This window comes from Tachypleus tridentatus, chromosome 7 (assembly GCF_004210375.1).
Source record: "Tachypleus tridentatus isolate NWPU-2018 chromosome 7, ASM421037v1, whole genome shotgun sequence".
In the NCBI taxonomy this organism is placed as follows: Eukaryota; Metazoa; Arthropoda; class Merostomata; order Xiphosura; family Limulidae; genus Tachypleus; species Tachypleus tridentatus.
This window is the reverse complement of record NC_134831.1, coordinates 126103990-126122614: the sequence shown is the minus strand read 5'-3', so window position 1 is coordinate 126122614 and position 18625 is coordinate 126103990. Positions and strand designations below refer to the sequence as shown.

At 37.9% G+C, this 18625-nt stretch overlaps 1 protein-coding gene across 3 annotated transcripts in view; it reads left to right on the top strand.

Annotated features, from left to right (window-relative positions):
- LOC143256541 (uncharacterized) overlaps positions 1-18253 on the top strand; it is a 40766-nt gene extending 22513 nt beyond the window's left edge. For all 3 annotated transcript variants that reach the window (XM_076513897.1, XM_076513895.1, XM_076513896.1), the window contains 3 exons: positions 5878-5964; positions 9936-10088; positions 14812-18253. In XM_076513897.1, the coding sequence (XP_076370012.1) occupies positions 5913-5964; positions 9936-10088; positions 14812-15014 (408 nt within the window). In that variant the 5' untranslated portion in view covers positions 5878-5912 and the 3' untranslated portion in view covers positions 15015-18253. The remainder of the gene's footprint in view (positions 1-5877; positions 5965-9935; positions 10089-14811) is intronic.
- The last annotated feature ends 372 nt before the right edge of the window (positions 18254-18625 follow it).

The window sequence follows — 18625 nt, the reverse complement described above, 5'->3', positions numbered from 1 at the left end:
TTTTGTACTCAAACTCTTATGAATACGTTACCTTAAAAAGTTGTGCCTGGTTACAAATTGTGTTTATTTATATTTGTGTGTTTTTGTCTTTTTTTTTTCATAGTTTGCAAGCTACTGAGTTTCCACAAATTATTCGAGTGGTTTGAAACACGTTATCTGGTTACTTGTTAACATACTAAAACGAGAGATACTACCACAACACGGAATAACCATTCGGAATTCTTTCATGGTGGAACCGATGAAATGGAATGTTCCACGTGCACTCTGATCACAAATACTGTATAATACGATTGTTATATACAGTCATGTTACATACAGTTATATACATTATATACAGTCATGTATATAGAGTATACCTGAGCGGACATTTTTATTTGATCTTAGGAGCTGTGAATTCGTGTGATTACCATAAACTTGGCACTATACGACATTTTAGGATGGGAAGTATATGGCTTCTGTATGTGTTTTACATTTTATAAAACCAGCACGCTAAACTGATGCCTGCATGTAACATATATTTGACACGTGTGTTTGTTTGGATAAAGCCTTTGTTTTTCGCCGAATCTAGGTTTCTAGAATTTTTGGATAATAGGTTTCCGGTATTTTACGAAATTGTTGGATTTTTTAGCTACAGTTCCGGAAATTTTTAAAATGAAATTTATTGAAATAAAGAAAATACATTAATTTGAATTGACAATTATATCGCATTTCCAGTAAAATCAACTTGTACCATTAGCAAAATCCAATAGAAAAATGAGGCACCTACGAAACCAGAATAAAAACTTAAATAAAATAAGGTAAAAACAGTCCATAGGTAAACGGCCACGTCTTGAATATTCTCAGCAGCAATCTTCAACATCTGTAACACCTGTATCTCATTTTCTGAGACTACATTCTCTTTCAGACAAACCTTTAGGGCAAATGTCTCCATTTTGCATTCAGAAGGAAATGGAGGAACTTGCTGGCTCTCCAAAGTCAGTCAAAAAGCTCCATTCTGGTGACATATTGATGGAAATATCCACATCTCAGCACAGTTAACTCTTACATTCAAAGGCGATTAGGGATATATCTATTGAAGTTACGTCTCATGCTACTTTGAATTCGTCATGAGGAGTTATTGTTGAGAGGGATTTGAAGAACATCCCTGAGTCAGAGATTCTCGCTAGTTTCTCCACCCAAGGAGTTTCTACAGTGAGGCGTTTCTCCACTTGCAAAGACGGAATTATGATGCCAACCAATGCCCTCATTCTGACATTTACATCACCGCGTCCACCTGCCACCATCAAACCAAATTATCTTAATTGCAAGGTACAGCCATACATTTCAAACCCTCTCAGATGTTTTCAGTGTCAACGGTTCGGCCATTCGAAGACATCATGTCGTGGTTCCTTGACGTGTGCTCGTTGCAGTAGCAAGGGCCACGATATTTGTGAGCTTGAAACAGACCCTCATTGCATCAATTTCAATGACTCTCACCCATTCTACTTTCGTTCTTGCCCTAAATGATTGGAAGAAAAAGAGGTGCAGCGTTTGAAGACGATTCAAAACATTACTTATCCTGAGGCTCGAAAGTTGTTGTTTACCACTTCATCTCGGACGTATGCTGCTGCAGTTCATTCCACAACTACAGTGGAAGTACAGACAGATCTTTCTGTGCCTCCAAGAGAATCGTTCTCAAAAGAAATGAAAAGTCTTTTGACCACCATGGTTAAAAAGTTTATGAATCAACTTCAACACTCCTCTCTGTCCCTTACATTCACTCCAGCAAATCCACTTCATTTGGTTCCGAGTACGGGCGTTTCGTCGGATACATCTTCTCCTCCCACTCTAAGATTCAAAATAATCATTCGTTCACGTCCTCATTCACTGGAATACCTTCAAACAACAAAGACCTGCCTAACCAACCCAGGACAGGATTCATGGATGTCGATAAACCTCCCCGAATAAGGACAGTAAGGAAAAATGGCGTAGCCATAAACAGAAGGGTTTTCCATCCACTTCGCCTATGTGTCATTAAAAATGGCCACCTTGATACAATGGAACTGTTGAGGTTTACGTTCTAATCTGGATGACATCAAAACACTGATTGCTTCCTACCATCCTGTATGTGTTTTCTTACAAGAAACATTTCTGAAACCTGCCGATACAGTCACCTTTCGGCAGTTTTCTCTGTACAGAAATAACAGGCTGTGTGATAGACGAGTACATGGAGGGGTGGCACTATTGGTTGATCAGCATGTGCCCACCCTGTCTTTGTCACTCAACACACCCTTGGAGGCCATAGCCATCCGTGTTTTTTTGTGTCATACCATCACTGTTTGTTCACTCTACCTGTCACCTGGAGAGACATGTGATCAATCAGATTTTGATGCTCTCATTGAACTGTTGCCGTCTCCCTTTTTAATCCTGGGGGACTTTAACGGACATCATCTCCTCTGTGGAAGTACTGATATTGACAGGAGGGGTCACTCTGTAAAGCATATGCTTTCTGATCACAACCTTTCTCTTTTCAATACTGGTTCTTCCACTTATTTTCATACACCTAGTCTGTCGTTTACCGCTATTGATCTCTCAATTTGTTCCCCTTCATTATTCTCCCATTTTTCATGGAGGATTGACAATAATCCACGAGGCAGTGATCATTTTCCTATAATTTTGAGAGAGACTGGCCGTGGTCGATGCCACCCGAATCGCATGGCCCGGTGGAAGCTGGATCAGGCAAACTGGCTCTTTTTCACTGCTCTTGCAGAACTTGATCCTGCCATCATCTGTAAGCCATTAATAGACGACTGTGTGGCAGCAGTAACTGACTGTATTATACAAGCAACTGCTCAATGTATTCATAAAACCTCGACACGTTTTCCACCATATCCTCGTCCATGGTGGAATCCTGCCTGCCACATGGCACAGAAGGCTCAAAAATATGCCTTGGATACCTTCTATAGATATCCCACACTCTCAAACTGCATCGCTTTCCAGTGGGCCCATGCACATGTTTGGTGAGTAAGACGTCAAAGCCGGAAGGAATCTTGGATTAAGTTCACAACCAGCATATCTTCTACCACCAGTACCAAAGTCATATGGGACAATATTCCAAAGGTGGGCAATATAATTTTGTTCCCCTCTTGATCTTGCTTTCTGATGGCCAGGAAGTATCTGATACCCAGAGCATCGCCGATATTCTAGGTGAAAGCTTTTGCCGGATATTTTGCACTTCTACTTTTTCTCCACCTTCTTAGCCATCAAGACTCAGGTATAGCGATCAACTCTTTCCTTTCGAGCTGATTGTCTCTGTAACTATAATCGTCCCTTTACACTGGTGGAATTCAAACCGTTCTTTCATCAGTCTGACAATATATTGGTTGGGCCTGATGATATACACTACGAAATGCTGCGCCATCTATCTCCTCTTTCTCTTGCTGTTCTTCTGATTATTTTAAACTGGATCTCGCAGGAGAATGTTTATCATGAGCCTGGTGCTGGACTATTGTGCTCTCTTTCTCTAGGCCTGGAAAGGATCCTAAGATTCCTTCAAACTACCATCCAATTGCTTTGACGAGCTGTCTCTTTAAGACCTTAGAGAGGATGGTTAATGCTCGTCTTGTTTGATTCCTCGAATCAATCAACCTCCTCACGGAACCCAGTTAGGTTCTGATGACAGCACTCCACCATGGGCCACCTTATTTGACTTGAAACGTCAGAGAAGTCTTCCTCAAATGACATCTTGTATCAATATTCTTTGACATTGAGAAGGCTTATGATACAACATGGAGGTATGGTATTTTGCGAGACCTCCATGTATATGGGTTATGTTGCCATTTGCCCATTTTTATTGAAAAATTTTTAATGGACACACGATTCCAAACTCGTGTGGTTTCGACATTTTCCTGTTCTTTTTACAGGAACTTGGAGTTCCTCAGGACTGTGTTTTGAGTGTCACACTTTTCAGTATAAAGATTACTGCCATCACTGAACAACTCCCTCTTTGTGTTTCAAACGGGTTCTATGTCAACGACATTCACATTTCATGTCAGTCGTTGAACATGAGTTATATTGAGCGGTAACTAGAGACTGCCCTCAGTCGTTTACTGAAGTGGACCACAGCAAAAGGTTTTAACGTCTCTCTCTAAAATTGTTTGCATCCACTTTTGCCACCAACAAGGCATTCACCCTGCTCCTGAAGGACAAGGAGGATGTTCAGTGCTCTTGTGCATTTGACCTGTAGCTACTTGCTGTGTGGTATAAACGTCAGCTTACAGTTGAAGATAAGCCCCAAGAGCACTGAACATCCTCCTTGTCCTCTCTTTCACCACTTGGGGATCGATGTTCTATGCTAAAGATATATCTTGCTCTTATTTGATCAATAACTAGACTATGGATAACTGGTCTATGGTGCTGCCAGGACCTCGGCCTTGAAGATACTGGACCCCGTTCATCATTAGGGACTTCGGCTCTGCACCGGCGCTTTCCGCACTTCTCCAGTTCAGAGCTTATACACAGTCCCATGAACCTTCTCTAGACCTCCGCCATTTGCAACAATCTTTACTGTACGCCTCAGGTTGTGTTTTTCTTCTTCGGTGACCATGCTTTTTCAGAACAGATAATCTGCCATTGATCCTTTTGGCTTTCGTATCCAGGCGCAGTTGGATGAATTGGGTCTGTCCTTGGATAACATTGCTGTATCCATTGGTTAGGTCATCCCACCATGACTTATTACAGTCTTCATATGTGACCTTTGTTTAAGTCATTTGAGAAAAGCAGACACTCCCGATTGGAAATACTGTCTTTTATTTGCTGAACATTTTTCGAACCAACCTTCCATTCCTATTTATACAGATGGTTTAAAATCAAATGACTATGTGGGCTCTGTCATTGTTTTTTGCGGTTCGGTTGTTTGTGCGCAGAATCCCCTCTACAGCTTCTGTGTTCTTTGCTGAAATGTACGCCATTTCTCTTGCCCTGGATCACATAGAAGCTAAACAGTACTCAAACTGCAGTATATATACTGACTCGCACAGCCATCTACATGCACTGGAATCGCTTCGCGTTGGTTCACACCCTATTCTCGCCGATATTCAAAACTGACTGGCTCATTTCTCTTTTACATCTACTTCTTTCCAGTTTTTTTGTATACCGTATTACTGTAGTTTTTCTCTCACTACTGTAAACTAGATATAAAAATTGTATTTAATGTTATTTATGTTTTTAATTTAAAAATTAAACTTTGTTTTGTTTTACTTTAATTTCTGTTTGTTTATTTTTTAATAATTTTACTTTAATTTTAACTTTTTACCAGATGTTTGGCGCAGATAGCCATGAAACACCAAACCAACCAACAAACAATTTCTATCATTTATTGTAAATTGTCTATTTGTGAATCGACTAATAATTAGTAGGTTAGGTTCTCAACTGTAAACGGTAGAATGTTGTAAAATTTACTGGATTTTAAAAGGAAAACTGTTTTCACATACATCTAAGAATTCCACACACACACACACACAGAGTTTAAATATATTCGGAATTATAGGCTACCCCTGTTTGTTTATTTTTTGTCTTTTGGAAAGTTTTTCATTCGGACAATTAAGTATTTGTGTAAGTTATGTACATTTATATGCACTAATGTATAAATGAAATATTTGTTTTCATATGACATCAGTGAATTAGCATACAAATTCAACTTAACAGATTAGCAAAATTAATAAAATTAAAATGTTTGCAAGATAAAGTCAAGAGAAAAACGTGTTCGTGGCGTGTTTTTGAAAAGTAGTTTTCAAAAGAGAGATGCTTGTGTTACTTACTAAAAAAAAAAAGTTTAATGCTATATTAAGATTAGATGTGAAATTTAATCATTCACCGATTTTTCTTTCTGTATTTCAGGTCCTCTACTGAACTGAAAACATGCAAAACAACATATGGAATCATGGCTTATTTCGTTAACATTAATTTTCACATTAATCTCAAAAGGTATGGTCATTTTGAGGTTGTTTGTTTGATTGGTTATTGTGAATTTTCGCGCAAAGCTACATGAGGGCCATCACCGCGAGCCTTCCCCAATTTAGAAGTGTAAGACTAGAGAGAAGGCAGCTAGTCTGTACCACTCACCGCCAACTCTTGGGCTATTTTTCCAACGAATAGTAGGATTGACCATCACATTTTAACGCTTCTACGGCTGAAAGAGCGAGCATGTTTTGTGTGACGACCCTTAAATTGCGAGTCGGGCGCCCTAATCATTTGGCCATGCCGGGCCCTTTATTTGTTTAAAGTTAAGCACAAAACTGCAAATTGGGCTATCTATGTTTTGCTCACCACGGATATCGAAATCCGGTTATAAGTCATTTTGAGATACTTTCACATTTGATGCGATTTTCTCTTCAGTATCATATCCATCAAATTTTCCTTTAGCAGTATTTTGTGGAAAATCTCATTTTTGAAGGTTGCCCAAACTGTGACCCATGTTGAAGATTGTGTACATTCAAAAGTAGGTACTTATGTAGAATTCGGGTGTCAAGTTTGGTTTATAAACTATTGTTGGACAAAACGTCACAAAGATAAACCTTATATTCAGTGACAGATTTAAGGTTGTGTGGGCCCAGGGGCTAATAATTTTTGTGGGCCCTACATCTCATGCAATTTTACATAGAATAAAATTATTGGTGGACCCTCATTAAGGCCATTGGCCCTGGGGCTGAGCCCCATCTAGCCACTATCTAAATACATCATTGCCTATATTATTGTACCGGTTTTCTCACTTGAGTGGTATACCAAAGATAAACCAAGCATAGGGTTGTCAAATCTTCGCAATAAATTGACCTATGGAAGGAGTACTATACTGTAAATGAATTTGGAGAGACAAGATACTATTGGAAACTGAAATAAAAATAATCAATTTGGTGAAGGAAATGGAAAACAAAAGAACTTCCTATCATTTGGTGGTAGAACTATTACACTGTGGTAGGCTAACACTGATACATCAGGAAGTGTTGGAATAATATTTCATGCTATATATATATGTAAAAACGGTTCGTTTGGGTTGAGAAAATATTTTACGTAGAGGAGCGAACAACGTTTCGATCTTCTTCGGTCATCGTCAGGTTCACAAAGAAAGGAAGAGGTAATTGATCGGAAGCTGACCACATATTTGAAAGGAGTTGTGTAACTGAGTGTCGGGGTATAGAGGGCGTGCTTAGATGTTTGAATATATAATTTTATATTTTATTATTATTATTTATTATATTATTTTTAATATAGGCATAAAGGTGTTCCTTTGTATTGGTTTATTTTGGGCTTGAGTTGTATAATTTTGCGTTTGTTTCTTTATTTAGTATTTGAGTGTTTTCTATGGTTATGTTGTGTGTATTTGACTTGCAGTGTTCGAAAACGTGTGAAGGTGACTTTTTGTGTTCTTTGAATCTGGTTTCCATTTTTCTACTTGTTTCTCATATATAGAAGTCGTGGCAGTTATCGCATAGAAAACAACCCTATGTGACGTTTTTTCGCGGAGAAATCAGGCACGAAAATCGAGAACTTTTAATTTCCGTAATTGGCCAGTTAAAAATTACTTTCACTCACAATTTATTCTTCTTAGAGTCTGTAAGTGCCATTGGTTCGATCAGTAAACCAAATATCCAATTATAACAAACTGTTTGATAACTTTTGATGGCATGCGACTCTTTTAAGTTTTTAGTATACATTTGTTAAACGTATAATGGGCCCAGGTGGTTAAGGCACTCGACTCGTAATCCGAGGGTCGTGGGTTCGAATACCCGTCTAACCAACCACGCTCGTCCTTTCAGCCGCGGGGGCGTTATAACGTAATGGTCAGTCCCACTATTCGTTGACAAAAGAGTAACCTAAGAGTTGGCGGTGGGGAGTGATGATTAGCTGCCTTCCCTCTAGTCTTACAGTGCTAAATTAGGGACGGCTAGCACAGATAACCCTCGTGTAGCTTTGTGCGAAATTCAAAAACAAACAAACATATATAGATTATAGAGAATATAGGCTGAATTGAGTTTTAAATAGAAGATTTTTTTTAATTTATACAGAGTGTTTCTACACACAGTTAGCGATGACTCTTAAAGTAAATCTGAAAACAAAAGATGTAAAGTACTTGAACATCTAGAAGACGAATGGTACAGAAGTGATCTTACAAGGAAAGAGGTTCCAGTATATAGAATGGATTACAAGCTAAATTCTAAACTTCACCGAAAGTGATGTAAATTCGAAAATATCGAATCGGAATCCCCAATTTTATTTTGCAATCGAATCTCTTAAGTTTCGCAGGGCCCTGATGATTATGCCAAATAAAACTTCAATAATACCCTCGGATCTTCGCGCCTATACGCTAATGTCCCCGATAGGACGACTTTAAGTCTTTGGATTTACAACGTTAAAATTAGTGGTTCGATTCCCATCAGTAAACACAGCAGATAGCCCGATGTGGCTTTGCTATAAGAAAATATCCAAACACTACAGGCTAGGCTAATCACTAAGCCACGATCGGAGCTTATAAAACAATAAGTTGTCTCCTTAGCTGAGTCTTGTTACAGAAAGTCACGATTAGGGTTAAATTAGCAGCGATCTACACTAAATTTAGCGTATTCCAAATGGAAATAAGTTTTACTATTAAACAAACACAATAGTAGAATGGTGTGCATGGCACTTTCATGTCGCATCAAACCTACTTTTAGACTTGTATTTGTTACGATCTACAGGTTATAACCAATATTCTGGAAATATTTTCTCTAGGTGTTTTAACATCACAGTTTTGGGTAGATGTGTAAGTCGGATTAATTTATCATTAACACCAGGTCAAACAGTAGAATATTACTTTTTATTATAACATAAGTAAAAGGCACCTGAGAGGTATACCTTCAGTTTGAAGCCCAGGTCTTACAGTGTTGTTACTAGTGTTAACTTTTTACGTAATCATTAAATTCGGTGTGATACCAGTTCAGTTGTTACCACCACAGGTCGCCATAGTAAGACCTTCTGAGTAATACGTAATCACATTTCTAGTTTACACGTAATTCGCAGGTTGGTCTTGGTTTTGACGAATACCACTGGCATCATATTAAAAATAACATAAACACTCCACAGACTTGATGTATGTAACGTATTGAACTTTCAGTTATGTGAAAATACTTTAATCTTTCTACAACGCGAAATTGGCCTTATGTTAATTCCTCATCCTTAAATTGGTGTGTATGAGGCATATTGGCATCCACGGTGCGTCTAATTTTGGAACTGAGCTTCATGATTAACGGCTCAATGTTTTAGAAATTATGAAATAACTAAGATTCAAATATTCTGCTACATTTATTTATTTGTGGCATCTTCCGAGATGCTTTAAGCCAACTTATCAGAACAGGACAAGCGATTTGTAAAAACAATTTTTTTCCCCTTATCTGTGGATGTCTTAAAGTTTTTGGACTCTAAAATCAATAAATATTGTAATTTGTGAAAGTGAAGGCAACCTCTTTTGTATGTGTTTGTTTAATGTTGAAAATGTTTCCTGTTTTAGTTGTTTGGTTTTGAAATTTAACTTGTTACCAATATCCTGTACTTAAGCCTTATGCTGTGTTTTAATTATCTTAAGCTTGGATGAACGAAAGGATCACCCCTTTTTGAACAAGTTGTAATGTGTTTATTGTTGGTTGTTTTTGCGTTGAAAATGTTTACTTTTGGTTTTGTTTTAATCCTTAAACAGCGGGAATGTTATAGGTAGCAGCGTCAGTTGATGATGGCCGTCGTTTAAGGGTTAATGTTAAAAGTATTTACTGTTGGTTGTGTTTAATAATTAACCATAAAACGTATTTGTTATTGTATTAGTTTACTGTGGAATTACTTGTACGCAAGTATTATACAACCCCCCGTTATTACTTAGCTCAGAGAACGTTTACCATATGAACAAATTATGGATCTAGTCTTCACTTCAGGTCTTGCCGTTAAGTGCTACCTCTGCAGCTGGAGTCCTAACGATCAGAACAACCAAAGCGATTCCTGTACCGAGGAAAACTTTAATTCCAATGCTGTCTACAGTGTCGAGTGCAGCCATGGTTGCGAGGCTTTTTTTCAGTGGGACTCTAATGGTGAGTTTTAGTATATTGCTTTTTTGACGTTCGTTTCTCAGTTCAACTTGTTTTTAATACTTTGTTAAGGTAGATGATTGTTTGCTTGTTTTTGAATTTTGCGCAAAGCTACACGAGGGCTATCTGCGGTAGCCTTCCCTAATTTTGCAATGTAAGACTAGAGGGAAGGCAGCTAGTCATCACCACCCACCGTCAATTCTTGGGCTACTCTTTTACCAACGAATAGTGGGATTGACCGATTATTTATAACGCCCCACAGCTGAAAGGGCGAGCATGATTGGTGAGAGGGGGATTTGAACGACCCTCAGATTACGAGTCGAACGCCTTAACCCACCTGGCCATGTCGGGCCGCCGCATAGTAGATGAGAAAGAAAAAAATTTGGTAATTTTTCTCAGTTTAATTTTTTTATGTCCTTGTTTAAAATTGTTAATAATTCAATTATATATAACATTAGAAATAATTATGGAAGTTATGAGTAATAAGGAGATAAAAGGAAAATGCTATGAAATGCCACACAGGAGTGTGACAACCATCCAAGAAATCAGAATGTGCAATACCAGTATAATAAAGTTTATAAACGTACAGGAAGCTATACCATGTTTATTATGAGTAGTTTAAATCAGTCATGGCTTCTGAAGCTGAAATTCTTTGTGACAAGCGTTTATAATTCAAAGTTTTAGCTGGTCAAACAAACTCCATACGAAACAGTACAGCAAGATTCCATGTTCGACGAGTCTCTGGAGAGGGTACGTGGCACTGGCATTGTTAACAGTAACAATGGTCAGGGTAGAAAATCCAAACTCTTCAAACGTCATGTTAAGTATCATAGGATACGATTTTCATTAGGTCGAATACTGCTGTAAATACAGATATAAATGTTGCCTCAAGAATGATGAGGTACACATCACTATAAAATGGTTTTACTGGATTTGTAGTTGCTCTAAAATAACCGGTAAGAACAGCTAACCAACTCCAAATATTGAATCTGGCATCAAACCACAAGCATTGTAATGAACAAAGCTGTAGGCTCGTGCACAGAAGAAGTTCGAATTGTCCAGAACATTTTGTTCGATGACGGAACAGAGATAGTCCTTCAATGTACAAGATTTGTAGTGCAGTATGAGGGTGATTAGTATAACCTTGGGGCTGCATCTGGACGAATTATGTTGGTAATCTACATAAAACTGATGGCACTCTGACAGCGGGAAAGCACGGTAGTTTTTTAATCATTTCGTCATTTAGGAACACTACTCATGGAGTAAAGAGGGGGAAGCAACTTCAGCAAAATGGAGATCCCAGGCATACATCTAATGTAGAGAAACAATAGTGTGTTTGCAGAAAGGTTGATGGAACACTCACAGCTACAGGTTGATCTGCACAAAGTCCCAGTATTTTAAAATTGAAAAGGTCAGACAAAGGTCACCCAAACAATATGTCCGTATTGTGGGGATTATTACAGTGCATTTGAAATAATACTCCTTTATCTTACTTACTTTTTCAAGGTGTAGTGAAATGTGTGTGTGAAACGCACATCATATAGTGTACATTGTATTTTAATTTCGCGTATCGACGCACGACAGTGACGAAATACATTTTTTTCCGTCTCTATGGATCTAGTTTCCCTCATACTACATTGGTTCTTTTTTCTGTTTCAGAACAGTTTACTTAAATCGTTTTTTTTATTGGTATCATACCACAATCTTGAGTCTTTGTGATACCATCATCTATATATTCGGGCATAATTTCGTTTACAAAAATCACTGGTTGTTATGTTATCCTTCCACGTATATTGACTTTATATTAGTTTTCTTAAATAAAAAAAAATTGGTAGGTTATTTTCCTTCGTTAGCGCGTATTTTTGTTTCTTTATTTATTTAACAACTTTTAAGTACCTTATAAGTTGGGGGAGTTGATTATTTATCCTCCATAAGATGTTTATGTTGAAAAAAAACAATTGTGGTTGAGACAATTACAGGCTGTTTTCCGTCGCCATTATAAACCAAAATAAGCATGATCGTCCCGTTTCAACAGGAATTGGATCCCTCTGTCAGAGGATCCTTGTCCAGGTGACCTGAAGCAGCCTTCTGTTGATACGTGCCTCAATGAAGTATGAAACTAAAATGATCTGAGAAAACTGGTTACTCAAGTGATTGGCTAAAGCCTTATGTTAATAATAAAAGCATAGTGAGATATTCTGTTAAAACGATTAAATCATTCTCTTTACCAAATTTGATCAGTTCTTGTTTGAATGCCATATCGAAAGACAGATAAGAGTGATCAAGTTAGGCTAGAAGACATATTCCACTATAAGAAAGGTTCGTGTTTTATTTCTGACACCCCCAGTTACGCAAGAAGAAAGAAATTCGAGTCAAAATAATATTTCTAATTTCGGGACATTATTATACATAAAATCTCAGACAAGGTTATCTGTTATTTAGTACACACAATATAAATAACGTATGTATAATTCACAGGGTTGACTAATAAGTTGCATTTTTACCTGAAATAAAACTTGGTAATCCTAACAAGCTAACAGCAACTTTGTTAGGAGCAGTCCAGTGCAGTCAGAATGTTTTCAAACTACAAAGCTCCAACGTAAAGCAAATCAACAAAAATATCAGTGGACTTACAGGACCTCACCGTAAAGCAGATGAACAAAAATATCAGTGGACTTACAGGACCTCACCGTAAAGCAGATGAACAAAAATATCAATAGACTTACAGGACCTCACCGTAAAGCAGATCAACAAAAATATCAGTAGACTTACAGGACCTCACCGTAAAGCAGATCAACAAAAATATCAGTAGACTTACAGGACCTCACCGTAAAGCAGATCAACAAAAATATCAGTAGACTACAGAACCTTAGTGTAATCTGAATTTTAAAGTTTAGCATTTTCGTATTCTGTTTGCCATGAATAATCTCACAGTTCTTCATATTATACTGAAACATTGTACTGAAGGAGCTTAAAATTATTATACGCCAAGAAACGTATTAATTTTTTTCAACAAATACGCTAGAAACGTTTGGAGAGTAAGTTTCGACATACGATTTTGATGTCGAGCTGAAATAAGTTAACAGATACCTGTAACAGTGGACAGTTGGAGAAGACAACTTAGGAAGTTATTACGAAGTGTGACGATTGTTTGCTAGTAATCATTTTAGTAATTATAGTCTCGAGTTTGAGCACAATCGTTTTACAAATATCCGTGATGGCTCTAAATAAACATTTTGCATTATAAGAATAGATATGAATCACCTTAAACAATGCCGGGGTCACGTTTACGCGATGTATTACGTCATAATTTATGAATGGATTACGTCATGTTTGTGTATTAAGTCGTGATGGCGTGAGCGGGTGGAAGCCATCTGTCAATTGTAATCGGTGTATTTTCGCCCAGTAGTGCTTACTATTCAATCCAATATGCCCACGCGTTGGCTTAGCGGAAAATATGAGGGCTCATGGCGCCCAAAGTCGTGTTTTGATTGTTTGTTTTGTTTTTGAATTTCGCGGAGAACTACACGAGAGCAACCTGCGCTATCCTTCCATAATTTAGTAGTGTAAGGCTACAGGGAAGGCAGCTAGTCATCACCACCCACCGCCAACTCTTGGGCTACTCTTTTACCAACGAATAGTGGGATTGATTGTAACTTTATAACGCCCTCACGGCTGAAAGGGCGAGCATCTTCGGTGCGACGAGGATTCGAACCCGCGACCCTTAGATTACGAGTTGAGCGCCTTAACCACCTGGCCATGCCGGTCGTCTCGTGTTTTAATACTAGCGGTGGTTGAAACACCCGCAGTCATTGTATAGTTTTATGTTTAACCGCAAACAAACGAAAATATAAAATTCCTGTTTTTGGTCAGGAGTTAAGGTTATTCTTGTAAATGATTTATTGATACGGAACAAAATCAGTAACAGTTTTCGTATGAACTCAGTATTTGATTTGTATTTTGAATATTCGATAATTACGTTCTTGTACATTTTGATATGATTTAAAAAGTGGCCAAGCTAATTTTATTTATCCAAACATTCTAATAAAAACATAAAAGCTAAACAAAGGGAATTCTGTACTTTGTCTACTACGGGTACTGAAACTCGATTTCTAGCAGTAAGTCCACATACATGTCGCTGTGCCACTGGGGTATTTCCTAAATGGACTCTCTGATTGTGCGATAGAGAATGGCCCGGCATGGCCAAGCGCTTTGAGGCGTGCGACTCGTAATCTGAGGGTCGCGGTTCTGCATCCCCGTCGCGCCAAACATGCTCGCCCTTTCAGCTGTGGGGGCGTTATAATGTGCGGTCAGTCCCATTATTCGTTGGTAAAAGAGTAGCCCAAGAGTTGGCGGTGGGTGGTGATGACTAGTTGCCCTATCTCTAATCTTACACTGTTAAATTAGGGACGGCTAGGGCAGATAGCCCTCTAGTAGCTCTGCGCGAACTTCAAAAAAAAAAAATACACCAGTATTTTCTTTAAAGTCAAATTAAGTTCGTATTATAGGACATGAGGTTGGGTAAGTAATACCTAATTAATTTTGGTGTTGACGTACAAATATTTAACACTTTAGTGAGAAACATGTAGTCTACAAACAAAAGTTATTATTTGATAGACGTTCGTTCTGTGAACGTGCTTTTGCAAGTTTTGGTATTATTTTGTTGTTGTTGTTGTTTACACCAGTTTATTGAATAAATTTCTGAAACTGTTTTATTTTTATTCAGGAGTTTTGGAGCATTCAAGACGAAATTGTATGCAAAATGGAGTCGAAAATATAAATTCATGCGTGAACGAAACTAAACCAGCGTGGACCATGTACCGCTGCACTTGTGACACTGATTTTTGCAATACGGCGGCTGTAAGGCGTCCATCAACAGTATTTCATGTTCTGGTCATTGCAATTTTTGGGGCGGTTATTAGCATTTAAGTATTCATCACAGTCAATTTTTGGCCAATATTACATCTGATGTACGGATTCCATCTGTCGTGTTGTAACATGTTTGCTACCTTTTAGACAACAAGACATATTTTACTTAAGATTGAACAAAAGCAAATCTGCCATTTCTAACTTTTCTACTAGTTTCGTTTCTGCGCGATTGAAAGTATTTTATAATAATTAACCTTTTAGCAGCGTTGGACAGATGACGCTAATTTCGTAAAAGCAATCTTTCGTATTGCCTTACCTAAAGTTGGATTAATAATATTAATACATGTGGCTTAGGATGCACACTTTTCAAGACCTTTTAACGCTTGCTTGCTTTTATATATATTTAACTAACCGTGTAATAATCTAATTCAAGTTTTCAATTGTGGCCTTTGAAAAAAAGTAAAACGGTGAAGTATTGACCTTAACAATGTTAGAAAATCGCCATTTATGTAACCTAAAAATAAGTGGCTGTTATTCGTTTGGCCATTAAAATGTATATTTGTTAGGAAACAACTTACAAAAATGTTATTTCATAAAGGACGAGAATTTGCCGAAGTAACAGACATTGGTTATTGTTAATAAATATATATGTGATAGTTTCCAAATTACAAATAATTAGCCATATGGTATGAGAAAAATAATTTCCTTTCTTTGTATTTATAAACATATCAAGATAAATTTGGGTCGTCACGTTCACGGTTGACATTTAAGAGAAAAAACAAACAACAACAAAGGTCTCTTGATAGGTATGTTTATTTAAATTATATGTACTTGTTTACGTAGTTTTGAAAATTATTGTAACTTCCGTGTGGCTTTAAACAGTTAATTATCCTTTGTTTGTTTTTGAATTTCACGCAGAGTTACACGATGGCTATCTGCGCTAGCCGTCGCTAATTTAGCAGTGTAAGAGTAGAGGGTAGGCAGCTAGTCATTATCACCCACCGCCAACTCTTGGGCTACTTTTTTGCCAACGAATAATGGGGTTGACCGTTACATTATAACCCCCCCACGGCTGAAAGGACGAGCATGTTTGGCGCGACCGGGAGGCGAACCCGCGACCCTCAGATTACGAGTCGCACCCCTTAACACGCTTGGCCATTTCGTTTCTCTAATCAAATTTGAAAGTTTGCAACCGCACGAGGCTGGTGTCTTTGATTCGTAGAATCCACTTGTTTTATGCTCTGGTTTTGATTTGGTATTCTGTCAGGAGTTACAGCACAGGCTTCCAGCGATTGTTATTCAGTGTTTTAACTGATATTAATTAATTCTTAGTTAATTAAAGCGTACAACAATACTTCCTTCGAAGATGTAGATATTCTTCGTACTAGCCCCTTGGCCTGGCATGGCCAGGTGGTTAAGGCGCTCGACCCGCAATCTGAGGGTCGCGGGTTCGAATCCCCGTGGTACTAAACATGCTCGCCCTTTCACCGTGGGGGCGTTACAATGTGACGTTTAATCCCACTATTCGTTGGAAAAAGTGTAACCCAAGAGTTGGTGGTGGGTGGTGATGTCTAGCTGCCTTCACTCTAGTCTTACACTGCTAAATTAGGGACGGCTTGCGCAGAGAGCCCTGTGTGGCTTTGTGCGAAGTTCAGAAAACAAACAAAAAATTTAGCCCCCTGGTGGCACAGCACTATGTCTGCGGATTTGAACTGTTAGAAACGGGTTTCGATACCCATGGTAGGCAGAGCACAGATAGCCTTGGGCCTAATTCCGAACAATCAATCCTCATACTATTGGTACGTATTTTTCAATTTTAAAACAGTTCTTCATAGGACTTGAGGATTAATCGTCAGTTAAACTAGAGAGTAATAATTGTTGTCTTCTTTCTGTTTTAGCAAGATTTTCTTATTTATCTCGCCCCACGCTAGTACAGCGGTATGTCTCCGGATATACAACGCTAAAATCAGGGGTTCGATTCCCCTCGGTGGGCTCAGCAGATAGCCTGATGTGTCTTTGCTCCAAGACAACACTTCTTATTTATTTATCACACTGGCATGGTACATTAACTGCGTTGAGGGGTGTCGGTGAACTGTATAAGAGGGTAAACATCCAGCTGTGAAACTTTTAGAACTCGGTTCAATTCCAAATTTAATTTGCCATAAGTAAGCAGCAATTAAAAGGTTTGCGAACTAACATTCGTTTGAAATATTTATGCCTGAAATAAAGCTTCCTCACTTGCCTACATAAACTGATACTCGAAACTACGTGAAGGAAAATGTTCCATTTTTAATGGGTTTGTAACGAACTTAAATTAATTTCAAATATCTTTGTCACTTTTCTACCCAGTGCTAAGATGTTATTGATTCAATAGTTCAATAAATAACCTATCACATTCTATTTTCTTCTTTAAAAAGAACGCACTAATTGCTTATATATGTATATATTTATAATAAAGTAATTTAGATCCTTTTCCAACATCAGTTAACTCGCTGTTTTTTTTTTGTAACAAGTTTGCAAGAATATAGATTAACATGGGCTCCATATCTACACCATTAATTTTATTTTAACGCGTTGATTTTTAAAGTTAAACGTCAGAAGGGGTTGCAGTGATACCTCTTTGTTTCAGTGAAGAGCCCCTAAAGCCTCCCAGTGGCACAGTGGGTTTCTATACCCGTGGTGGGCAGAGCACAGATAGCCCTTTGTGTAGATTTGTGCATTATAACAAACAAAGATACCCTTTAGTATTAAAAAAACTATGATTAGATGAAAACTTCTGTGTAATAATAATTACCCGGTCAAGAACAAAATTTGTTAAGTAGAAACTACATAATATTTCTGATGTCTGAGCTTCTTCTATCAAATAATTCAATCTAATAAATGAATTAAGATAAATTAATAACAGTGGAGATCGACGCTTCAAATGATAGTCAAAGGTCACTTTAGTGACAAAGAACGAATGATCCTATACACTGAGTGGCAGATTCTCAATACTCATTCGAAAGAAAGCAACACTAGTAAGTTTCAACAAGATAAACAGGTACAACACTAGTGTTCTAGCCACAATGATGCACGTCATTCGTCATTTTTTGGCAAGGAGCCCCTTTCACCCTTTATATCCCAAGATCTTAAATTTATAAAGTGACCCTTAGTATGAAATGTACAAGAAGAGCTCGTGATAGTAAATCAACAAAAGACCTAGTTGGTAAGTAGACAAGAAGAGCTCGTGATAGTAAATCAACAGAAGACCCAGTTGGTAAGTGGACAAGAAGAGCTCGTGATAGTAAATCAACAGAAGACCTAGTAAATGGATAAATGGTAAATCAAAGAAGAGCTCGTGATAGTAAATCAAAGACCAGAAGACCCAGTTGGTAAGTGGACAAGAAGAGCTCGTGATAGTAAATCAACAGAAGACCGAGTTGGTAAATGGATAAGAAGAGCTCGTGATAGTAAATCAACAGAAGACCCAGTTGGTAAGTGGACAAGAAGAGCTCGTGATAGTAAATCAACAGAAGACCCAGTTGGTAAATGGATAAGAAGAGCTCGTGATAGTAAATCAACAGAAGACCCAGTTGGTAAATGGATAAGAAGAGCTCGTGATAGTAAATCAACAGAAGACCCAGTTGGTAAGTGGACAAGAAGAGCTCGTGATAGTAAATCAACAGAAGACC